Source organism: Hordeum vulgare, chromosome 1H (assembly GCF_904849725.1).
Source record: "Hordeum vulgare subsp. vulgare chromosome 1H, MorexV3_pseudomolecules_assembly, whole genome shotgun sequence".
Classification (NCBI taxonomy): Eukaryota; Viridiplantae; Streptophyta; class Magnoliopsida; order Poales; family Poaceae; genus Hordeum; species Hordeum vulgare.
This window is the reverse complement of record NC_058518.1, coordinates 490,439,698-490,458,308: the sequence shown is the minus strand read 5'-3', so window position 1 is coordinate 490,458,308 and position 18,611 is coordinate 490,439,698. Positions and strand designations below refer to the sequence as shown.

The 18,611-nt window shown below is 48.9% G+C and overlaps 2 protein-coding genes across 2 annotated transcripts; one reads left to right on the top strand and one right to left on the bottom strand.

The window, feature by feature from the left end:
• Window positions 1-9,088: 9,088 nt before the first annotated feature.
• LOC123448905 (clumping factor A-like) lies at window positions 9,089-9,981 on the bottom strand. Its single transcript, XM_045125943.1, has one exon. The coding sequence runs from the start codon at window positions 9,979-9,981 to the stop codon at window positions 9,523-9,525; it is 459 nt and encodes a 152-aa protein (XP_044981878.1). The 3' UTR covers window positions 9,089-9,522.
• LOC123448893 (probable DNA replication complex GINS protein PSF3) lies at window positions 9,974-15,099 on the top strand. Its single transcript, XM_045125932.1, has 7 exons — window positions 9,974-10,185; window positions 10,876-10,960; window positions 11,035-11,106; window positions 11,510-11,613; window positions 11,841-11,933; window positions 14,480-14,619; window positions 14,711-15,099. Exons 1-7 carry the CDS (start codon window positions 9,974-9,976, stop codon window positions 14,839-14,841), a joined length of 837 nt encoding a protein of 278 aa, XP_044981867.1. The 3' UTR covers window positions 14,842-15,099.
• The last annotated feature ends 3,512 nt before the right edge of the window (window positions 15,100-18,611 follow it).

Here is an 18,611-nt window from a genome sequence, read left to right as displayed (position 1 = left end):
CCACTAAGGGCTGGTGCGCCACCCTCAAGGCCTATGGGCTTCCCCGGGGAGGGTTGCCCCCCCGGTGAACTCCCGGAACCCATTCGTCATTCCCGGTACATTCCCGGTAACTCCAAAAACCTTCCGGTAATCAAATGAGGTCATACTATATATTAATCTTCGTTTCCGGACCATTCCGGAAACCCTCATGACGTCCGTGATCTCATCCGGGACTCCGAACAACATTCGGTAACCAACCATATAACTCTAATACGCATAAAACAACGTCGAACCTTAAGTGTGCAGACCCTGCGGGTTCGAGAACTATGTAGACATGACCCGAGAGACTCCTCGGTCAATATCCAATAGCGGGACCTGGATGCCCATATTGGATCCTACATATTCGGAGTCCCAAGGGTGACCTAAGATTGTTCGGAGTCCCGGATGAGATCACAGACATCACAAGGGTTTCTGGAATGGCCCAGAAACGAAGATTGATATATAGAAAAGTTGGTGTTTGGATTCCGGAAAGTTTTCGGGCATTGCCTACCGGAGTGACGAATGGGTTCCGGGGGCCCACCCAGCGGGCCCACCATGCCCCAAGGGGTCGACATGGGTTTATTGGATGTGCAATAAGGTATAGTGGGCTGACAAAGTCATCCAAGGAAAGCCCATGAGGAAAAAGTGGAAAATCCAAAAGAGGTGGGAAACTAAGGAAGGAGTCCTAATTCAAGTGGGATTGGAGAAGGACTCATCCCTCCCACTTCGGCCGACCCAAGGAAGGCCTCCTTTGGCCGGCGCCCTAGGGATTTGCCCCACCCCTTGGATCCTCCTATATATACTAGAGGTTTAGGGCTGTTTGAGACACAACTTTTGCCACGTGCAACTCAAACCTACACCTCGTAGTTCTTCCTCTAGATTAGATTTCTGCGGAGTTCGGGCGAAGCCGTGCATGAATAGATCATCACCAACACCGGCGCGTCGTCACGCTGCCGGAGAAGTCATCTACTTCTCCGTCTCTCTTGCTGGATCAAGAAGGCCGAGATCGTCATCGAGCTGTACGTGTGCTGAACGCGGAGGTGCCGTCCGTTCGGCGCTAGATCAGAACGGATCGTGGGACCACGGTGATTTGAATCACGAAGCCGTACCACTACATCAATCGCGTTTCTTAACGCTTCCCGTTGAGCGATCTACAAGGGTATGTGGATCAAATCTCCCTCTTGTAGATAAACATCACCATGATATTTCTTCGTGTACGTAGGAAATTTTTTGTTTCCCATGCAACGTTCCCCAACAGTGGCATCATGAGCAAGTGTCATACCGGTAGACAAAGGGAGTTGCATACGGGATTGAGTGAATCCTCGACATCGTGGTTCATCAGATGAGATCATCGTGGAACATGTGGGAGCCAACATGGATATCTAGACCCCGCTATTGGCTATTGGCCGGAGAGATGTCTCGGTCATGTCTACATGTTTCCCGAACGCGTAGGGTCTACACACTTAAGGTTCTGTGACGCTAGAGTTGTTATGGAAATAGTATATGTGGTTACCGAAGGTTGTTCAGAGTCCCGGATGAGATCCCAGACGTCACGAGGAGTTCTAGAATGGTCTGGAGGTAAATATTCATATATAGGAAGTGGAGATTTGATCACCGAAAATGTTTCGAGGATCATCGGTATTGTACCGGGACCACGTGTGACAAAAGTGGAAGGGAACCAGCCCCTAGATGGGCTGGTGCGCCACCCACCAAGGCCCAAGGCGCACAAGGGGGCCAAACCCTAGGACGTGGTGGTTGCCTTGGGTGGCAAGCCACCCCCTAGGGCGCCGCCCCTCCTCTTGTTGGGGAACGTCGCATGGGAAACAAAAATTTTCCTACGCGCACGAAGACCTATCATGGTGATGTCCATCTACGAGAGGGGATGAGTGATCTACGTACCCTTGTAGACCGTACAGCAGAAGCGTTAGTGAACGCGGTTGATGTAGTGGAACGTCCTCACGTCCCTCGATCCGCCCCGCGAACAATCCCGCGATCAGTCCCACGATCTAGTACCGAACGGACGGCACCTCCGCGTTCAGCACACGTACAGCTCGACGATGATCTCGGCCTTCTTGATCCAGCAAGAGAGACGGAGAGGTAGAAGAGTTCTCGGGAAGCGTGACGGCGCTCCGGAGGTTGGTGATGATCTTGTCTCAGCAGGGCTCCGCCCGAGCTCCGCAGAAACGCGATCTAGAGGAAAAACCGTGGAGGTATGTGGTCGGGCTGCCATGGAAAAGTCGTCTCAAATCAGCCCTAAAACCTCCGTATATATAGGTGGAAGAGGGGGGACCTTGCCTTGGGGCTCAAGGAGCCCCAAGGGGGTCGGCCGAGCCAAAGGGGGGAAGGACTCCCCCCCAAAGCGAGTCCTACTTGGTTTGGTGGGTGGAGTCCTTCTTTCCTTTCCCACCTCCTCCTTTTTTTTCTTTTCTCTTTGATTTTTCTTCCAATGCGCATAGGGCCCTTTTGGGCTGTCCCACCAGCCCACTAAGGGCTGGTGCGCCACCCTCAAGGCCTATGGGCTTCCCCGGGTGGGTTGCCCCCCCGGTGAACTCCCGGAACCCATTCGTCATTCCCGGTAACTCCAAAAACTTTTCGGTAATCAAATGAGGTCATCCTATATATCAATCTTCGTTTCCGGACCATTCCGGAAACCCTCGTGACGTCCGTGATCTCATCCGGGACTCCGAACAACATTCGGTAACCAACCATATAACTCTAATACGCATAAAACAACGTCGAACCTTAAGTGTGCAGACCGTGCAGGTTCGAGAACTATGTAGACATGACCCGAGAGACTCCTCGGTCAATATCCAATAGCGGGACCTGGATGCCCATATTGGATCCTACATATTCTACGAAGATCTTATCGTTTGAACCTCAGTGCCAAGGATTCATATAATCCCGTATGTCATTCCCTTTGTCCTTCGGTATGTTACTTGCCCGAGATTCGATCGTCAGTATCCGCATACCTATTTCAATCTCGTTTACCGGCAAGTCTCTTTACTCGTTCCGTAATACAAGATCCCGCAACTTACACTAAGTTACATTGCTTGCAAGGCTTGTGTGTGATGTTGTATTACCGAGTGGGCCCCGAGATACCTCTCCGTCACACGGAGTGACAAATCCCAGTCTTGATCCATACTAACTCAACGAACACCTTCGGAGATACCTGTAGAGCATCTTTATAGTCACCCAGTTACGTTGCGACGTTTGATACACACAAAGTATTCCTCCGGTGTTAGTGAGTTATATGATCTCATGGTCATAGGAACAAATACTTGACACGCAGAAAACAGTAGCAACAAAATGACACGATCAACATGCTACGTCTATTAGTTTGGGTCTAGTCCATCACGTGATTCTCTAATGACGTGATCTAGTTATCAAGCAACAACACCTTGTTCATAATCAGAAGACACTGACTATCTTTGATCAACTGGCTAGCCAACTAGAGACTTGCTAGGGACAGCGTTTTGTCTATGTATCCACACATGTAAATGAGTCTTCATTCAATACAATTATAGCATGGATAATAAACGATTATCTTGATACATGAATTATAATAATAACTATATTTATTATTGCCTCTAGGGCATAATTCCAACACCTCCATCTAGGGCTGTCGCACCTCCTCTCCCTCCCTCCTATATATAGTGGATCGATTGATCAATATGCATATCGAGAGTTGATGGTTGACCGCCGGCCCCTGTGTCTTGTCCTGGAGCCTCCTCGGCCGGGGGGGGGGGGGGCAAAGGGGATTGCTATCGTCACCCTTTCTCCCGGTGTATGTGAAAGATAAAAAGTGATGCACTTTTTTGATTTTTGGTCTGCGGTTGGAGGACGTGGGAGGGCTGCACACACCTGATTCTATCTCCCTCGGTGCAGCCCTACCTCTCCACTTGTCCTCCTCCACGGTGCTTGGCGAAGCCCTGCCGGAGAACCACATAACTCCACCGCCACCACACTGTTGTGTTGCCGGAGTTCTCCCTCAACTTCTCCTCCCTCCTTGCTGGATCAAGAAGGAGGAGACGTCCCCGGACTGTAGGTGTGTTGAACGCGGAGGCACCATAAGTTCGGTGTTCGGATCGGATCTTCCGCGATTTGAATCGCCGCGAGTACGACTCCATCGACCGCGTTCATAGTAACGCTTCCACTTTGCAATCTTCAACGGTATGAAGATGTTATCCCTCACTCGTTGCTAGCTTCTCCTAGATGATCTTGGTGTGACGTAGGATTTTTTTTGAATTATTACTACAATCCCCAACATTCCGGCACCCCCATACCCAACCCATATGTCATGTCAAATTCGCCCCATGCTGGCCCATCCTGACCCCATAAATAACACACCCTCGATCGCTTCACATCCACTTCCCTTCCCATCCCCGCCCCTCCCCTCCACCATGGTCGGCTCTAGTAACTATTTTGGCAGCAAGGCACCATGCGACGAGGACTCCACGCTCCACATTGCCATCCGATGTTCGCGAGTGGACATGTGTGGGACCTCGAGCTCTGCATCGTTCTCGGTAGCTTGACGATGCATTATAGACGACCGTGTCGGCGTATTGCGTTTTGCGCCACTACAGATCTGTTGTCGGGTGTGCCCCTCCCCTCCCCCTCCGGCCTCATCTCCTCGCTGGAAGCGTTGTGTGCCCATATCCACGCCGAGCCATCGAACGAGGATGGCAAAATTTGAGGCGCAAAGCCGCACACCGGCCACTGACCAAGCCAGAGACGGATGCGAGGTGACTCCGCCGCAAGAACGTGACTCCGCCGCAAGAACGTGAAGGCGCTCCGGCTCGGCATCTAAGAGTCTGAGTGCCTCACTTTGGAGAAGGAGACTACCAGGTCAAAGACGACACGACCCTCGAAGGAGCAGGCCCGTGCTGTTCAACCACATAGTACTACTAGAGCCGCTTCATTGACCACAGGAGGAAGGGTCCGACAAGGAAATAGTGATGCGTGACACCCATCTCTGTTTATCTAGTTTATTTTATATCTAATTTAATTTATCCGATGATGAACATGCTCTTTTGGATCGGATTATGAATTATACTATATATGTATATTGATATACGTAGTTACATGTATTGTATGAATTTTAAAAACGAACATTTAAAGACCCTGGCTATAGGCGAAGAGGAGAAATAAGGGATGACCGGTCACTCTCCATGAACGCTCTCGGCAATTGTGGTTGTTGACGGTCTGAACTATCATACAAAAACACTGAACCAACACAATTGGCAAAAATAGACGGCAATTAGACTAAAACAAATGAGACTTCTTCTAATGTTTTTTTTTCTCCAAAAATAATAACACAAGCCTACTTCTTCTGGCTCTTGATCCTTGTGCCCGTGCGGAGAAAAATAGCGAGGAAAATGTCTGCGCTGGTCGAACCAGGGATCCGAGTTGTTCGCACCTTGTGATTTGCCGTTTCGACGAGGAAACGTTCAACCAGCTTCCCATGATTAGCGCCTTTGCCAGCTCATGAACCGTTCATATACGTGCGTCAAATAAAGATCGTGTTCGTACGCCACCAGCACCTCTCAAGATTCTCGAGGAAAAATAAGAACATGGCAGTTGGGCTTTGACATTTTTGACAAGCACGGTCAATGCATCGCCATGTCAAATCCTTCTCCGCTTTATCAAAGCTAGGAAGACAAATTCTACTTACTAGCTACCACTAGCTAACAGAGATGCACGTTAGCGAATTGCCATGCCAAATCATCTTCTTCAATCTTCAGCAAGGGAAAATATGCTCCCTTGCTCTAAGAGATGTTTTAGCCCGTTCACGTCGGTCTCTTTGCATATGGTTTTAGTTAATCGGCTCTTTGCGACCCAGAATATAATAGAATCGGATGGACGTTTTCAGAGGAGCAAACCAGTACTCCCTCCATTATTAATGTAGTGCATATGAATTTTAAAAAAAGCAAACCTCACTAATTTTGATCAATTTTGTGAAGAAAAAACATTTATATCTAGAATGTCAATAGATTTATCATAAGACATTATATATTTGATACTAGAAATATAAATACTTTTCTCTGTAAACTTCAACAAAATTTTACTTTAACAAAATTCATACGCACTACGTTATGAAACGGAGGAGGCTTTCACACGAGCAAGCAAGTACCAGTACAAAACTGTATCTTAGCTATGCAGTAGAAGAAGAGGAGATGTAGGGGTAGGGGAGCATAACATAAAGTAGAGTTTCTAGTTGACCTGGGCGTCACTAGCACGCATGTTCCATGTCTGACTTTGCAACGGGGAGAGCTTGGGATGAAGTCATGTGCGTGCATCACCATGAGATATGAAGCTGCCCAACGATTTCCTGGATGCCACTACACATTCATCACCCATTCACCCAACAGCATGCACATTCCACCGCTCATGACGGATTCCTTCATTGCGGGCTCAAAGTGCTCATCATATCGTCAGATGAGGAGGCCTGAACCCTCATCTTATTTTAGGAGAAAGGCAGGAACTCTGAAAACGAAAATACAGAATGGTCCGACTTTTAGAGAAACCAGGCCGAAACCCACCATTTGGATGAATTATGATTATGTTGTCACTTTTGCTTGACAAAACTCTTGTCTGTAGTACTACGGTTTGGCAACCAACCTTAACATGTTTCTACACCTACCTTCTCCATTGCAGATTATACAAAGCCGAGCCTGACAAGTCTGTTAGACGCTGAACATTTTCAGTCGCAAACCAAATGTGGAAGCACACCCACGCCATCAGGTGTCCGCTTCCCATCAGCAACAACCTCAGACGTCCGTCCGTCAGAAGGTCCATCTCAGGCTGCTTGACTTGGTTACGTACGCATGCTTATACGACACAGTACACTCTACTGTAACTGCACCGGCCTACCAGCTAGCCAGCTAGGTGTGCGATTTGAGCACTCAACGGCCGGCGTAGCTGAATTTCTTTGCACGTAGCAGCACACTGCATCCCGTGTGACAACGATCAAGCAGCAGACCGGCCATGCTTGGGAGAAAACGATGTCACGCGTCTTCTTTTTTCAGAGTAGGAGAAGAAGATCGCTTTCGGCCTTGCCATCGATCTAATAATCCACCTAACGGCAGTCTGAACTCCAGAGAGAACCTAACCTAGTGAGAGCTTCTTCACCAGGGGAAGGTGATGGAGGAAGCAACGGCAACCAAAAGATGGATGGATGATGACGCCATGTGCCAACTGCTGAAAGATGTTATTGGTGCTTGGAGATTAGGGTTGCCACCGGAAGATGATGCATCATGCATGATTAGTCATGCATTTCAATTGAATCAAATCAAATCGGAACAAGATGACGCACAGGTTGACAGATCGAAAAAGATGAACATCATTGTGTACTAGCTGATTCATCGAATCCATATTGTCCGATCAATGCGAACCACGTCTAAGCATGGAAAGAAGCACCCAATCTCTCGACCTTAGGCCAACTCCACCGCACCATCACATTCTGTCCGGCCCCGTCCGTTTGGGGGTAAAAGGAACAAACAGGTCGGCCCAGCGCGAGACGGTCCGAACCCATCCTGTCCGTTTTATGTCCGCACGACCTATTTCGAGCGCAAATTTGCGCGGGATTTGGATTGCGGCGGACATCAAACGGACGCGCGCTCGTCCGCGTCGGGGACGCGTGGCAGGCGACCACCAACCTTTCACCCACCCGCATCAATGCGCACGAGCGACCGGGCCCGCCTGTCATCCGTTCAGGAAACGGTCGCGGTCATTCTTAAATAAGGAAGCAGTGGACCGGTCGTCCACAGTTCCCATCGCCACCCCGCGGCCTCCTCGAAACCCGACAACTGCGAACCCTAGCCTCCTCCTTGAACTCGCCGACCGCCGCAGCCATGGGCCTGTGGAACTACGGCCGCAAGGGCACCCACGACCGTGAGGCTGGCTCCTTGTTGGGACGCCGCCGCGACTCCGTGAAGGAGGAGGCCGCATCGCCACCGCGCCAGACCGCGGCTCCCTTCACCATCGCTCCTAGGCCCGCCGGGCATCGCGACCGGCAGTACCTCAGCGTTGAGGTATGCCGGCGCTACTGGGAGACGAGCATGCCGGTCCCGTGGAGCGATGTCCATCTCCCCAACGCGTGGCATCTCTCCGTCGACCTCGTCGTTATCCCGCCGGTGCCGACGAGCGGCCGTGCGCGCTGCGAGGAGATCGAGCGCCGCCGCCGCCTCCTCCCTGACGACCTCTACTACGACCCAAGGTACGCCGCTGACTCCACCCTCTGGGACACCTGGCTCAGGGACGAGCACGACGTGCGGCGTGCCTCCTACTTCGCCAGGACGGCCGCGGGGCCGCAACGGGCACGGGAGGTGCGCGGGCGGGCAGGGGTGTGCGGCCTCACGCCCACGCCGTCGTCTTCCCCGTCTCCGTCACCACCTCCACCTCCTCGCATAACGGAAGAGGAGGAGGCCCGGCTCATGCAGCGCGTCATGAAGGACTCCATGGCGACGCATGATGAGCGCCAATGGCCGGGCCTGGACCGCACCATGGCCCTCTCTGCGGTCGTAGACGTCGCCATCCCCAAGCCGATGGAGGAAGAGGAGGTGGCCGCGTTCCCTCCGGAACTCGTGGGCGCGTCGTGGGGCTGGTCGTGCACCGCGCCGGAGATGGCGCATGCAGTGGGGGCCGTGAACTGGTGCCCCACGCCGCCGCGGTCACCGGAGCGGGAGGCCTCGCCACGGGAGGAGATGCCGCGGTCACCGTTTGGGGTCGTGCAGTGGAGTTGGCCTCACCTTTCTATGTACTATGTGTTCCCGTTTGCGCATTCTTTTCTATTCCTAATGTTTATTACATGGCACGATTGTCTGAATTCTATGCAGGTCTTCAGGTTTTGTTTTGCTTGGTGATGTATGTTGCGTTCCAGCAAACAATATACTCCATCCGTTCTAAAAGAAAGAATTGTTGGTTTAGTTTGTCCTAAGTTGGCCCCCCTTCTATTTGCTTATACCTGTCTTAATCAATTAGTAGCAGAGCTATTCCATTCACCCGTCTTAATCATAATAAATTAGCAGTAGAGCCATTCCATTCACCTGTCAGCAGAAAAGAAGCACGAGCATGGTTCTGGGATATCATTTCTACTGGCAAAATAGGGCACAAACAAACTAGCGTTTGCTGATTTCATACAACTGAAACAGAAAATTTCAAAAAGCCTTGGATCGCCTTTCTGGCCGTGCAGATATCTTCGAGATTCATGCCGACAGTACTCTCGACAAACATTATGAGCAAATAGTCGGATTTCTCCGCAATCAAGACAAGCACGCTCTGAAAATACGAGTAAAAATCGAACCTCCATAAAATCCATACCATACACAAGAACAGCATCCAGTGTCGATCACCGATCTTATCTGTGATGATGATCCTCCCCACACGAATTTCATTTCTGAAGCGGCGAGATGCAATCCTGCTGGATCTATGGCGACAGAGGAGTAATGTTGCTTCAGCAAAGGCAGATCACAACCTCACGACCGATCTGTGGGTCGGGAGCTCAGCTCATCTGCTCTGCCTAGCGCGGAGGGAGCGGAGGCGCTCGAGCCACTGCTCGTCGGGGACGCTGCCGGCCCACGGCGGTGGCGCGCCGGGGAACGCCACGCCGCGCATCGCGTCCACGATCCGGGCCGCGGCGCCCACCGGCAGCTGGGCGCGCCGCCGGCGCTCGTCGTCCAAGGAGGCCGCTGCCTCCGTCGCCTCCTCGCCTCTTTCTTCTCCTTCGTCGTCGTCGGAGGCGAGATCCAGCTCGGAGACGCCGTTGTCGATCGCGTCGAGGCGGCGGCGAGATGCGAGATCCGGGTCGGCGTCGCTGTCGGTGTCTGAGTCCGAGGCGGCGCCGGAGATGGGGAGGTAGTCGGCGGCGTCTCCCTCGGCCTCGGAGTCTGAGGCGGAGGCGGAGGAGTGGTCCGGCAGGCCGGTGGAGGCGGCGGCGGGGAGGTGGCCGTTCCCCGGGATGGACATTGTGGGGGAGGAGAGAACAGTTCCAGTTCCAGAGGTGCGCCACTCGCTTGGGGAAAGAATGAATATGGTACGGGTACCCGAAGCCCCTTGGGCCGGCCTGTTTGACCCCCTTCGCCTCGCCCGCGCTCCCCCAAAAAACAGAGGCGAGGCGCGCGGGAAGAGACGGGCAGCGGCGGCGGGAAGCAGGCCTCGACGGCGGCGCAGGTCAGCCTCCCCCTCCTCCTCCTCTCATCTCTCCGCCCGCCCCCCGCCTTCCTCCATCTCTGCGGCGCTACCGCTACGCGTCGCCCCGTTTGTTCCTCGGGGCGTCGGCCTCCATCTCGGATGCGGCTGGGCCACCACATCCCTACAGCAGCCCATGGCGGCCGCTGCCTGGTGGAACTCATGGCGACCGCCGTGTCACCCTCTCACACACCACGGTCGGGACCCCAAGGCGGGGGCCGTCCTGCTCCCCTTGCCCCCGTGTCCGGCACCCCGGCTGCTATTGTACAAGTGCTGTTATTTTTGTTTATGTTCTGCTGTTTGTATAAACGCTGTTGTTGTTGTGTTCTTGATGTATACTCATTCACAGATATATTCATATGTTGCATATAAGTTAGTTTTAATAGACATTACAAATGAGCAATTGCAGTTTGGACAATGGCCATCCAAACAATATTCAGAATCGAGTATCTCATGTGAGTTCCAAGTGTCAATTCTTGAACATCCAAACATCATACTTCAGGTTCAGTTTCAATATCAAATGTCCGGGAGATTTCATACTGGGACCAATTCGATTCCATGGCCCTCGATATCATCCAAACAGAGCATTAGAGTATAACCCCATATATGACACCAAATTTGGTGAGTGAGTTGGATTTTCTCTCACCGGCGTAGTGCGGATTGTTCATGCAGGGTTGAGAACAAGCAACAGCGATCTGTCCCGCTTGGTGAAATGCCTTGTTACTACGACGTCAATGACATCCTCATGGAGGAGGAGGTAACCATGCCCGTGTTATCCTCTGCTTCATTTATGCTTGCACGGATGACATGAATACTCTGCTGTACTTGCAGCTTATTTCGGTTGTTTTCCAAGTAACTGCAAATGGTGTTGGAATGCTAGATCCTGGCGCTGAGAGAAACACTGTGAGCATCTTTCCAATGGCATTTGTGCATTTATGTTTTAACTGCTATGTTAACCCTGCTGCTGGGCAACTGCTGCCAATTCTTCCTCTCATCTGTTTGTTTGGCAACTGCTGCCAATTCTTCCTCTCATCTGTTTGTTCTTGAGCAAATTACTTCTCAAACACGCTGACTAGTTAGATGATGTTTACCTGATGCATACTCTCTTGTTCATTTTAGTTTGCAAGATCGATATGGAACCCTAGATGCTTTCTTATTTTTCTGTGTGCCATATTTCTTAGTGAACAAGAACTGGGAGTTAGATGCTTTGTTTTGTATCACCTTTTCTTGCTACTGTGGAAAAATCAAATTGCATATTTTATCTGGTTCCAACAAAAAGATAAATGCTTATATTCTTTATGTTCAGGTTGAAAAGGGTGCTAAGGTAGACCTTCCATTTTGGCTTGCACATGGGATGCTGTCTCTGGAGCAAGCGGTGTCAATAAATGTACCTCCTTGCTTCACTCAGAAGTAGGTTTCCTTGTAATCTGTTTTTGCATTTGTAGAAATTCTTAAGAGGGGACACTTTGAAATATGCTGGATGCAGTAGTATGAAGTTATCGTTCTCATTTCAACAAATTCACATGGAAGTTCCCCCTGTCAACTTAATGATGCTTTTCAGTAAAATACCCTTATGCAACTGAACAAAATACCCATTGGTTGAGTTTTGTGGCTTGTATTACGTAATTTGCATGCAGAACTCGGAAGGAGATCCAAGCTGATGCAGCCTGTGTTGATTTGAGGGTTCGGTGCCCTTACTTTTATGAGCTAGGATGCAAGATTGTTCCTCTGTAAGTTCTGAACGACCTCAGTTACACATTTTATTTTATTTTATTTCCATTCTTTTCTATCTCATTACCTTTTTCTATGCAATCATAAATTCGCAAATTCTCATTCAAATATTTATGCACTATCTTTGTTAGAAATAGATTATCCACTCCATTGCTTTGCAGAACTAAGAACTTTGATGAGCCTTACAATAACCGGGTAGCTGTGTAGTGTGTAGGCATACGTCACTACAATGCATTATCGTTTCTGCATATATTCTGTTTTTGTAAAAATAAAATGCTTCTGTGTCCATGAGCAAGATAATTTCCCTCGTATATTAAGTTAAAATAGGAGGAACTTCTGTAAGTTCAAGTAGCTGTAATCTTGGGGAGAAAATGCAGTTAATACTATGAATTGTGTATAAGTAAGTTGACTGCTTGCAAACAAAAAGTAATCATAGTTTTCTTTACTGAGGGCCCAGACTATAACATGCTTTAACCATACTCACAGTGCTATCTCTTATCTTAATTTGACCAAACTATGTTCAAATTGGTGTTTAATAAAAATGGCTTCAACTGTTCTAATTTGGTACTTGGCAGCAAGCTCCCCTTTGTCTACTCCAACGAATGATTTAATAAGTCATAGTGAGACATGCCGTCTTGCTTTAGTTTTTTAGTGTCAAATTTTGATCCTAACAAGATTCAAATAAACTGCATCTTCTTGAAAATGTGATTGATTATTCTTCTTTCATTTTATTCCAAAGAAGGTAGTATATGGTCGCTTGAAAATGATCAGATATATATGCCTGTATGATTCTGCCATTGTTGCCATGACCAAACAATCATTGTAAGAAATTTAATCATATACCTGCAAATGACCTCTGATGCCACCAGGTCAATTTGTGCTTTTGACGTGTGTTCACATATGGTAATATGAACAGAATACACCATAACTAAATCTTCCTGAATAAATAAGTTATGATAATTTGAGGTATGTCCCTTCTCAAAGGAATACTCAGGCTCTGTATTTTATGAGGACTAGAGCTGACTGCAATCATCGTAATCTGTACAATTCAAGGACCTGACATGGATCTCAATGGTATTTTGCCTTCAATTTTAGTGGGCAAATGGGCAATAACATAAGTAATCAAATGTTTAATAGCTGCCTGTAGCACATGTTGTGAGCAATTGGGTGAACATGTAGAGGTACAACTTGATAATGAATTGGTTATATTCTGAGTGATCATAATTGGGGTTTGAGTTTCTCCTATTCCCAGATTAGATGTGATTTATGTCAATCACAGTACCAACGTGTCATTCCATGGCATGCATTATGTGGCACGTGCTTTTGTGGTCAGTTTAGAGGTCTGAATTTCCTTGTAAGCAGATCAAGAAAGGTTCTGAATTGCTCACTTTCTCTATGCGGGTGATAAAATTTGGCCAGAAGCATCTGGTTCCTGTCCACATTCAGTTTGAATATCCCCCACAGGATGGAGCCCTCACTGCTGTTGTAACAAATTTGTCAGCTCTGTGAAATATTATTATGTGTTGCCTTTGTAGTTTGTACACTGAAGTTAGGGATCCCTTGAGGTTATTGTCTAGTGATGTCTGGGCTTCATTACTCCCTCCATTTAGAATAAATTTCATTGTAGCATTCAGATTTGCCCCTAAATGCCTATTACTTCCTCTGTCCCAAAATAAGTGTTTTAAGCTTAGTACAACTTTGTTCTAAAGCCAGTACAAAGTTAAGACACTTATTTTGAGACGGGAGGGAGTATTATTTTATTATTAGATAACTGTACACCATGTTTTCCCTTGCATCCATTTATTTTGGCTATTTCCAGTGCCATATATTAGTATGGACTAGACTATCTGACATGAAAGATGGTGTAGTAGAGTGGGAGTTTGATCTTAGCTGGTACTATGATTATTTGTCCTTTCTTACATGGTAATGTAGTATTTTTATCCCACCTTCCTTGGGCATTTGATCTTTCGCCCTCTAACAGCCTGCACCCACACTTGATTACCAAAGCACTCTCTTACAGGCTGGGCCCACACTCAGCAGCGAACTAGTAGTAGGACTGAAGAACATGTCTTCATATCAGATTTCCGAATTCAGAATTCAGAATTCAGAACAAACCACATCCAATGTGGACTAGATTAAGAATTCAGAATTCACGACACGGTTCAATAGACATTTAATGCTGCTAGCCTGACAAGACAAGTGGAAGAGGTCCAGCTGAGAGCCAAGTGTTGACTCGTAGGCTCGTCGAGTCTCTTAATCATTTGGATGAGATGTGATGCGTGCGTACAGGATGTACGAACAGGGGTGAATGTCTACTTTCTCTCTAACAACAAGTATTGTGGTACAGAGGGAGTAGATGCTTAACTGAAATATTGGCACGCATAGTTGCTGTACTAGGGCATTTCAGATAACCGGATGACAACTAAAAATTGAAGCTGTATCACAGACTGATTTTTTTCACTTGAGTTACTAATTTCTTACTACAATGGCCAGACTAAATTACTTTCCTTGCTGATTTATTAAGTTTGCATGGCTGCATCGACAGGGTGGGTGACAAGAGCATTGGCCAGTTCTTGCGCTACGCGTTCACCAGCAGGTACAAGGAGATACTAAGCAAGGCACACAGCTCTTCGACGATGACAGTGCCCAAGTTCGCAACACGCCTTACAAAAGAAGAGGCTCAAGGTACGGACACATTTCCTCTTCACTTACTCATTCCCCTCTACCATATCAACTGCTCTAACTCGGGCTAACTTTCTTTCTTTTCGCCGTGAAGTGTTCGAATCTGCCAGGGAATCGATGTCCTCCTTCAGGAAGTGGCGCGTCGGGGGCGCGAGGCTGCAGAAGGCGTCCATCCTTGGAAGGAAGAGGAAGACAAAACTGCCTGACGGGCCTTCGACGAGCTGAACTGTCTCTACTGTGTAGTGGAGTCGGAGTGTGCCTGGGCAGGAGAGGGCCGATGTATGCGCACTGATCGATCTGGTACTGTAACTGCAAACAAGGAATTCAGTCATCATGTATTTCAGTCTTGTGCACCTGATGTGTCTGTCGTTTGGCACTTGGACGTCAACTCTTGTGTTTAGATGCTTGTATTGAGTGCGAGTCTTGAGGAGGCTTTCCTTTCTACTAGTAGCAATGCAAAATATGCGCTCATGTTTCTGTTGATGCGACCAAATGGAATCATCCGAAGAGCAGAATAAGTTGCGGCATCTCTTACAATAACCGGTTGTGCCTTCTCTGCAGATCAACTTTCTGTGTAGATAAGAAAGAGGATCATAACTGTGCTGATGACGCGTGTGGCGAGCGCGACCGCTCGGGCGACGCGTGTGGCGATAGTCCACCTACCGCCATTAATGGCATTCAATTTCCACCGCTTCCCGAGCCGCTCCCCCACCCCATTCCCTCGTCTCCGTGCGGCGAGTGCGTCTCCGCGGTGAGTGCGTCGCGTCGGGAGAACCCACCAGTCCCCATCCTACGCCTCTCCTCTCCCGCTAGCTCCGCTCAGATCTGATGGCGAGCGAGAGACGCAGGTTTCGCGTGCGGTGACTCCGCTCGGCACTGGTGTCGCCACCGAGGGCACCCGCAGCCTCTTCGCCGATGACGCTGTTGTCGGCGGCGGAGCTTCACTCCCCAGAGGCCTGCGCCGAGATGCTCCGTGTGGTTCGAGGGAGATTTCCGGACCGTGCGACCTGGCCAAGGATCATGGTGGAAGTAATCCGCGCGGCGTCCTTTGCGGAGAGAGCGCGCTTCAGCGGCGACGAAGGAGGTATGGACTACGAGCTTGTGTACTGGGCGATGCGGGAGGCGGAGTCCTGTGATCCAGCGGTGGCGGCGAAGTGGAGCGGATTCAAGTCGGTGGTTCCATTCCTGCGCAACATCAACCCTCCTTCGGTGATGGAACTATCCCAGATCCCTCCCGAGGAGCTGCCGCCGGGGATCGACCTTCCTCGCGCTCCTTGATCCCCCGGGCTCCCGGCAGGCGTACCTCGCGGCGGGATTTCGCGCGGCGAGGTCATCAGGCGGGGAGAGGATTCCATGGCTACGAACCGCCACCATGGCTGGGGGATCGAGGTGAAGTACATCATCTTCATCCTCAGGTACGCACTCGCATCTCTGCTGTTAATCGCTCTCGTTTCTATGCCGGTTTTTTAGATGGGTTTACTGGTGCTGTAGATATTAGTTCTACAGTTGAGAGCGATTATTACCTTTTGGTTAGTAGAGAGTGCAGTAACAAGAGATTGGGCCCCGTGTTATCTGAAGTTGGTAATGGAGTTTCTGCTCCTTGTCGTATGATGCATCAGGTAGATGCGGAAAAGTAGACGACCTTCTGGTCTGCAGTAACAATAATAGGAATCATATTGAGCTGACTAGTAGCATTGGAGATGGAATTAATCCATTAGGTCAATCCATTAGTCAGGATTCACTTGATGAAGTTGCTTTAAAAATGAACAAAGTGGCAGAAGGTACTACTGGGAACAATTCAGGTACTAATATCATGGATATAGTTTCAGAGGGATGCATTTTTGCTGATTCAGATATGCAAGGGTTTCCCCTTAGTACTATGAGCTCTTCTCAGGTTAAGAACATAATAGATATAAGGCAAGTGTTTCGAAAATCTATTTTGGACCTTCCCCAATTCCTCCCCCGCTAATTCGTGGACATGTGGTTAGGGGGAAAGCACAGTTTAAAAAACCGTCTCCTCTGTTGGGAAACAGATCTGAGGAGGTGGCTGAAGAGTTTTTTGGTCAGTTATGGGTTGTCCCTTCCCCCAACCGCCACCACTCCCATTTAGTCCCTCCTCCCCTCCCTCAAACCCTAATATTGCTCTACCACCCCTCTTCTGGATCAGGAAGGATCTCTTCCGATCCAAGAATTTCACCAGAGATGACTGCTTCCCTGTGAAGTTCCCCAACCAGTTCGATCCTACCCCCACCTCTTTTCGTCTCTCTGTGGAAGGGATCGGTCCTGGATCCTCATCTTTTGCTGAGATAGTCAAGGGGGCGATGGAGAAGGGCCGGCCACAGCAGCAGCGACCTCCCCACCGTCAACCTCCCAAGAAGACTGTCCCTGCCCAAGGAGGGCAGGCTCAACCTGTTCAACTTCCCCCCTGTTGTTGTGAAACCTCAAACCGCAAACAAAGGAGGGGCAGGGGGATCTGGAAAACAAACTAATGGAGCCCAACCTGCTGCAACTCTGGTGCCTGTCATCCCCACCCCCTGCTGTCCAAGCTTTGGATCCAAGGTACAAGGACATGACCTGTTTTAATTGTAGCTGGCCTGGGCACTATGTTGGCAACTGTATTGAGCCCAAGAAGTGTTTCATCTGTGCTGGGGTACATAATGTGAACAACTGTGCAGCTTGGGCTCGTCAACACCCTACTGCAACTTACTTTGGAAGTGCTGCAGCTGGGCTAGGTTTTTATCACATTGACGTCCCCATCTCTACTGAATCCAGCTGGATGAATTACAAGAACTGCGCTATTCTTCAGGTTGTTAGAGGAGAAGTTTCTGCCCCTGAACTCTTGATGCAGCTGAATGGGATTTTTTGCAAAAAGAAAGGGTGGCCTTGGCAAATCAGAGATTTAGAGGATAAGAAGTTTCTTTTAAGATTCCCCCCATGGAAGAATGTGGAGGATTTGATTGAATTCCCCCCCTTTTGATCTACCTATTGATGGTGTGTCTGTCAAGGTGGTGGAATGGCAGGGAATGTTGAACCCTTATGGGGAACTGATCGAAGCATGGGTTCAGATAGAGGGGATTCCACCCAAGTGGTGTGGTTGGAAGGTTTTTGCACAAATCACATCCTGTTTTGGTATTTTGGTTGATGCTGATTGGAATGGTATTTTTAGAAGTTTCTATGAGGTCATTCGTGTGAAGGTTGCTTGTAGAGACCCTGCTAAGATCCCCTTTGAGAGACTGGTGGAGATGAAGAAAAGGTTATATCTGTTATTTTTTACAGTGGAAGGTTATGATCAAGTTGGAGATGAAGATGATGGTGATGGGATTGATCCTGATGAGGATGACCCAGACAAGAACAAAGAAGAGGGAGGTGATCTTGAGGATAACCTGGATTCTGAGGATAAAGATATTCTGGAGGAAGATGCCAATCCTATTGATGAACTTGATGAAGCTAACTTTCCCAGGAAGGAGTCTCTTGCCTCTGGTCAAGGAAGTAAACAGAAAAGTGCTATTTCTGCAGAAGATTTCCACCCCATGATGGTGATGAACAAAGTTCACAGCAACTTCATTGAAGAGATCAAAAGTTGTGGTAAACCTGGTTCCTTTGATCAAATGGATGAAGATGTGATTTCTCCTGTGAAAATCTTTCCGTCACTTCCAGAAGATGGGGACCCTATGTCTGTCCACATGGAATATTGCTCAGAACAGTTAAAGAAGTTTGATATGGCTGAATCTGATGAGGAGGATGGTGTTGAACTGCCAGAGATGCAATGCTTACCTCAGGATCTGGTCAAAGCTATTGGTTCCACCAAGAGATCATTGCTGAGCTCCCTGGATAATACTGATTCAGAGAAAAGAGGGAGGTTTCAGACTCGGGCTCATGTTAAATGGGGCCCAATACTCTCAAGTAGACCTACCACTCGTGATCATGGAGATATAAAAATCATGGACACGACCAAAGCTTACCAAAAGAAGAAGAACTTGGAGATCCCCATTTCC

Excerpts from the sequence above, each read along its gene's own strand:
- LOC123448893 (XM_045125932.1), top strand. The coding sequence starts at position 9,974 with ATGGACATTGTGGGGGAGGAGAGAACAGTTCCAGTTCCAGAGGTGCGC. Across the intron at positions 10,186-10,875 it reads AGGCCTCGACGGCGGCGCAG|GGTTGAGAACAAGCAACAGC; the intron begins GTCAGCCTCCCC and ends TTGTTCATGCAG. Across the intron at positions 14,620-14,710 it reads TACAAAAGAAGAGGCTCAAG|TGTTCGAATCTGCCAGGGAA; the intron begins GTACGGACACAT and ends TTCGCCGTGAAG.
- LOC123448905 (XM_045125943.1), bottom strand. The coding sequence starts at position 9,981 with ATGTCCATCCCGGGGAACGGCCACCTCCCCGCCGCCGCCTCCACCGGC.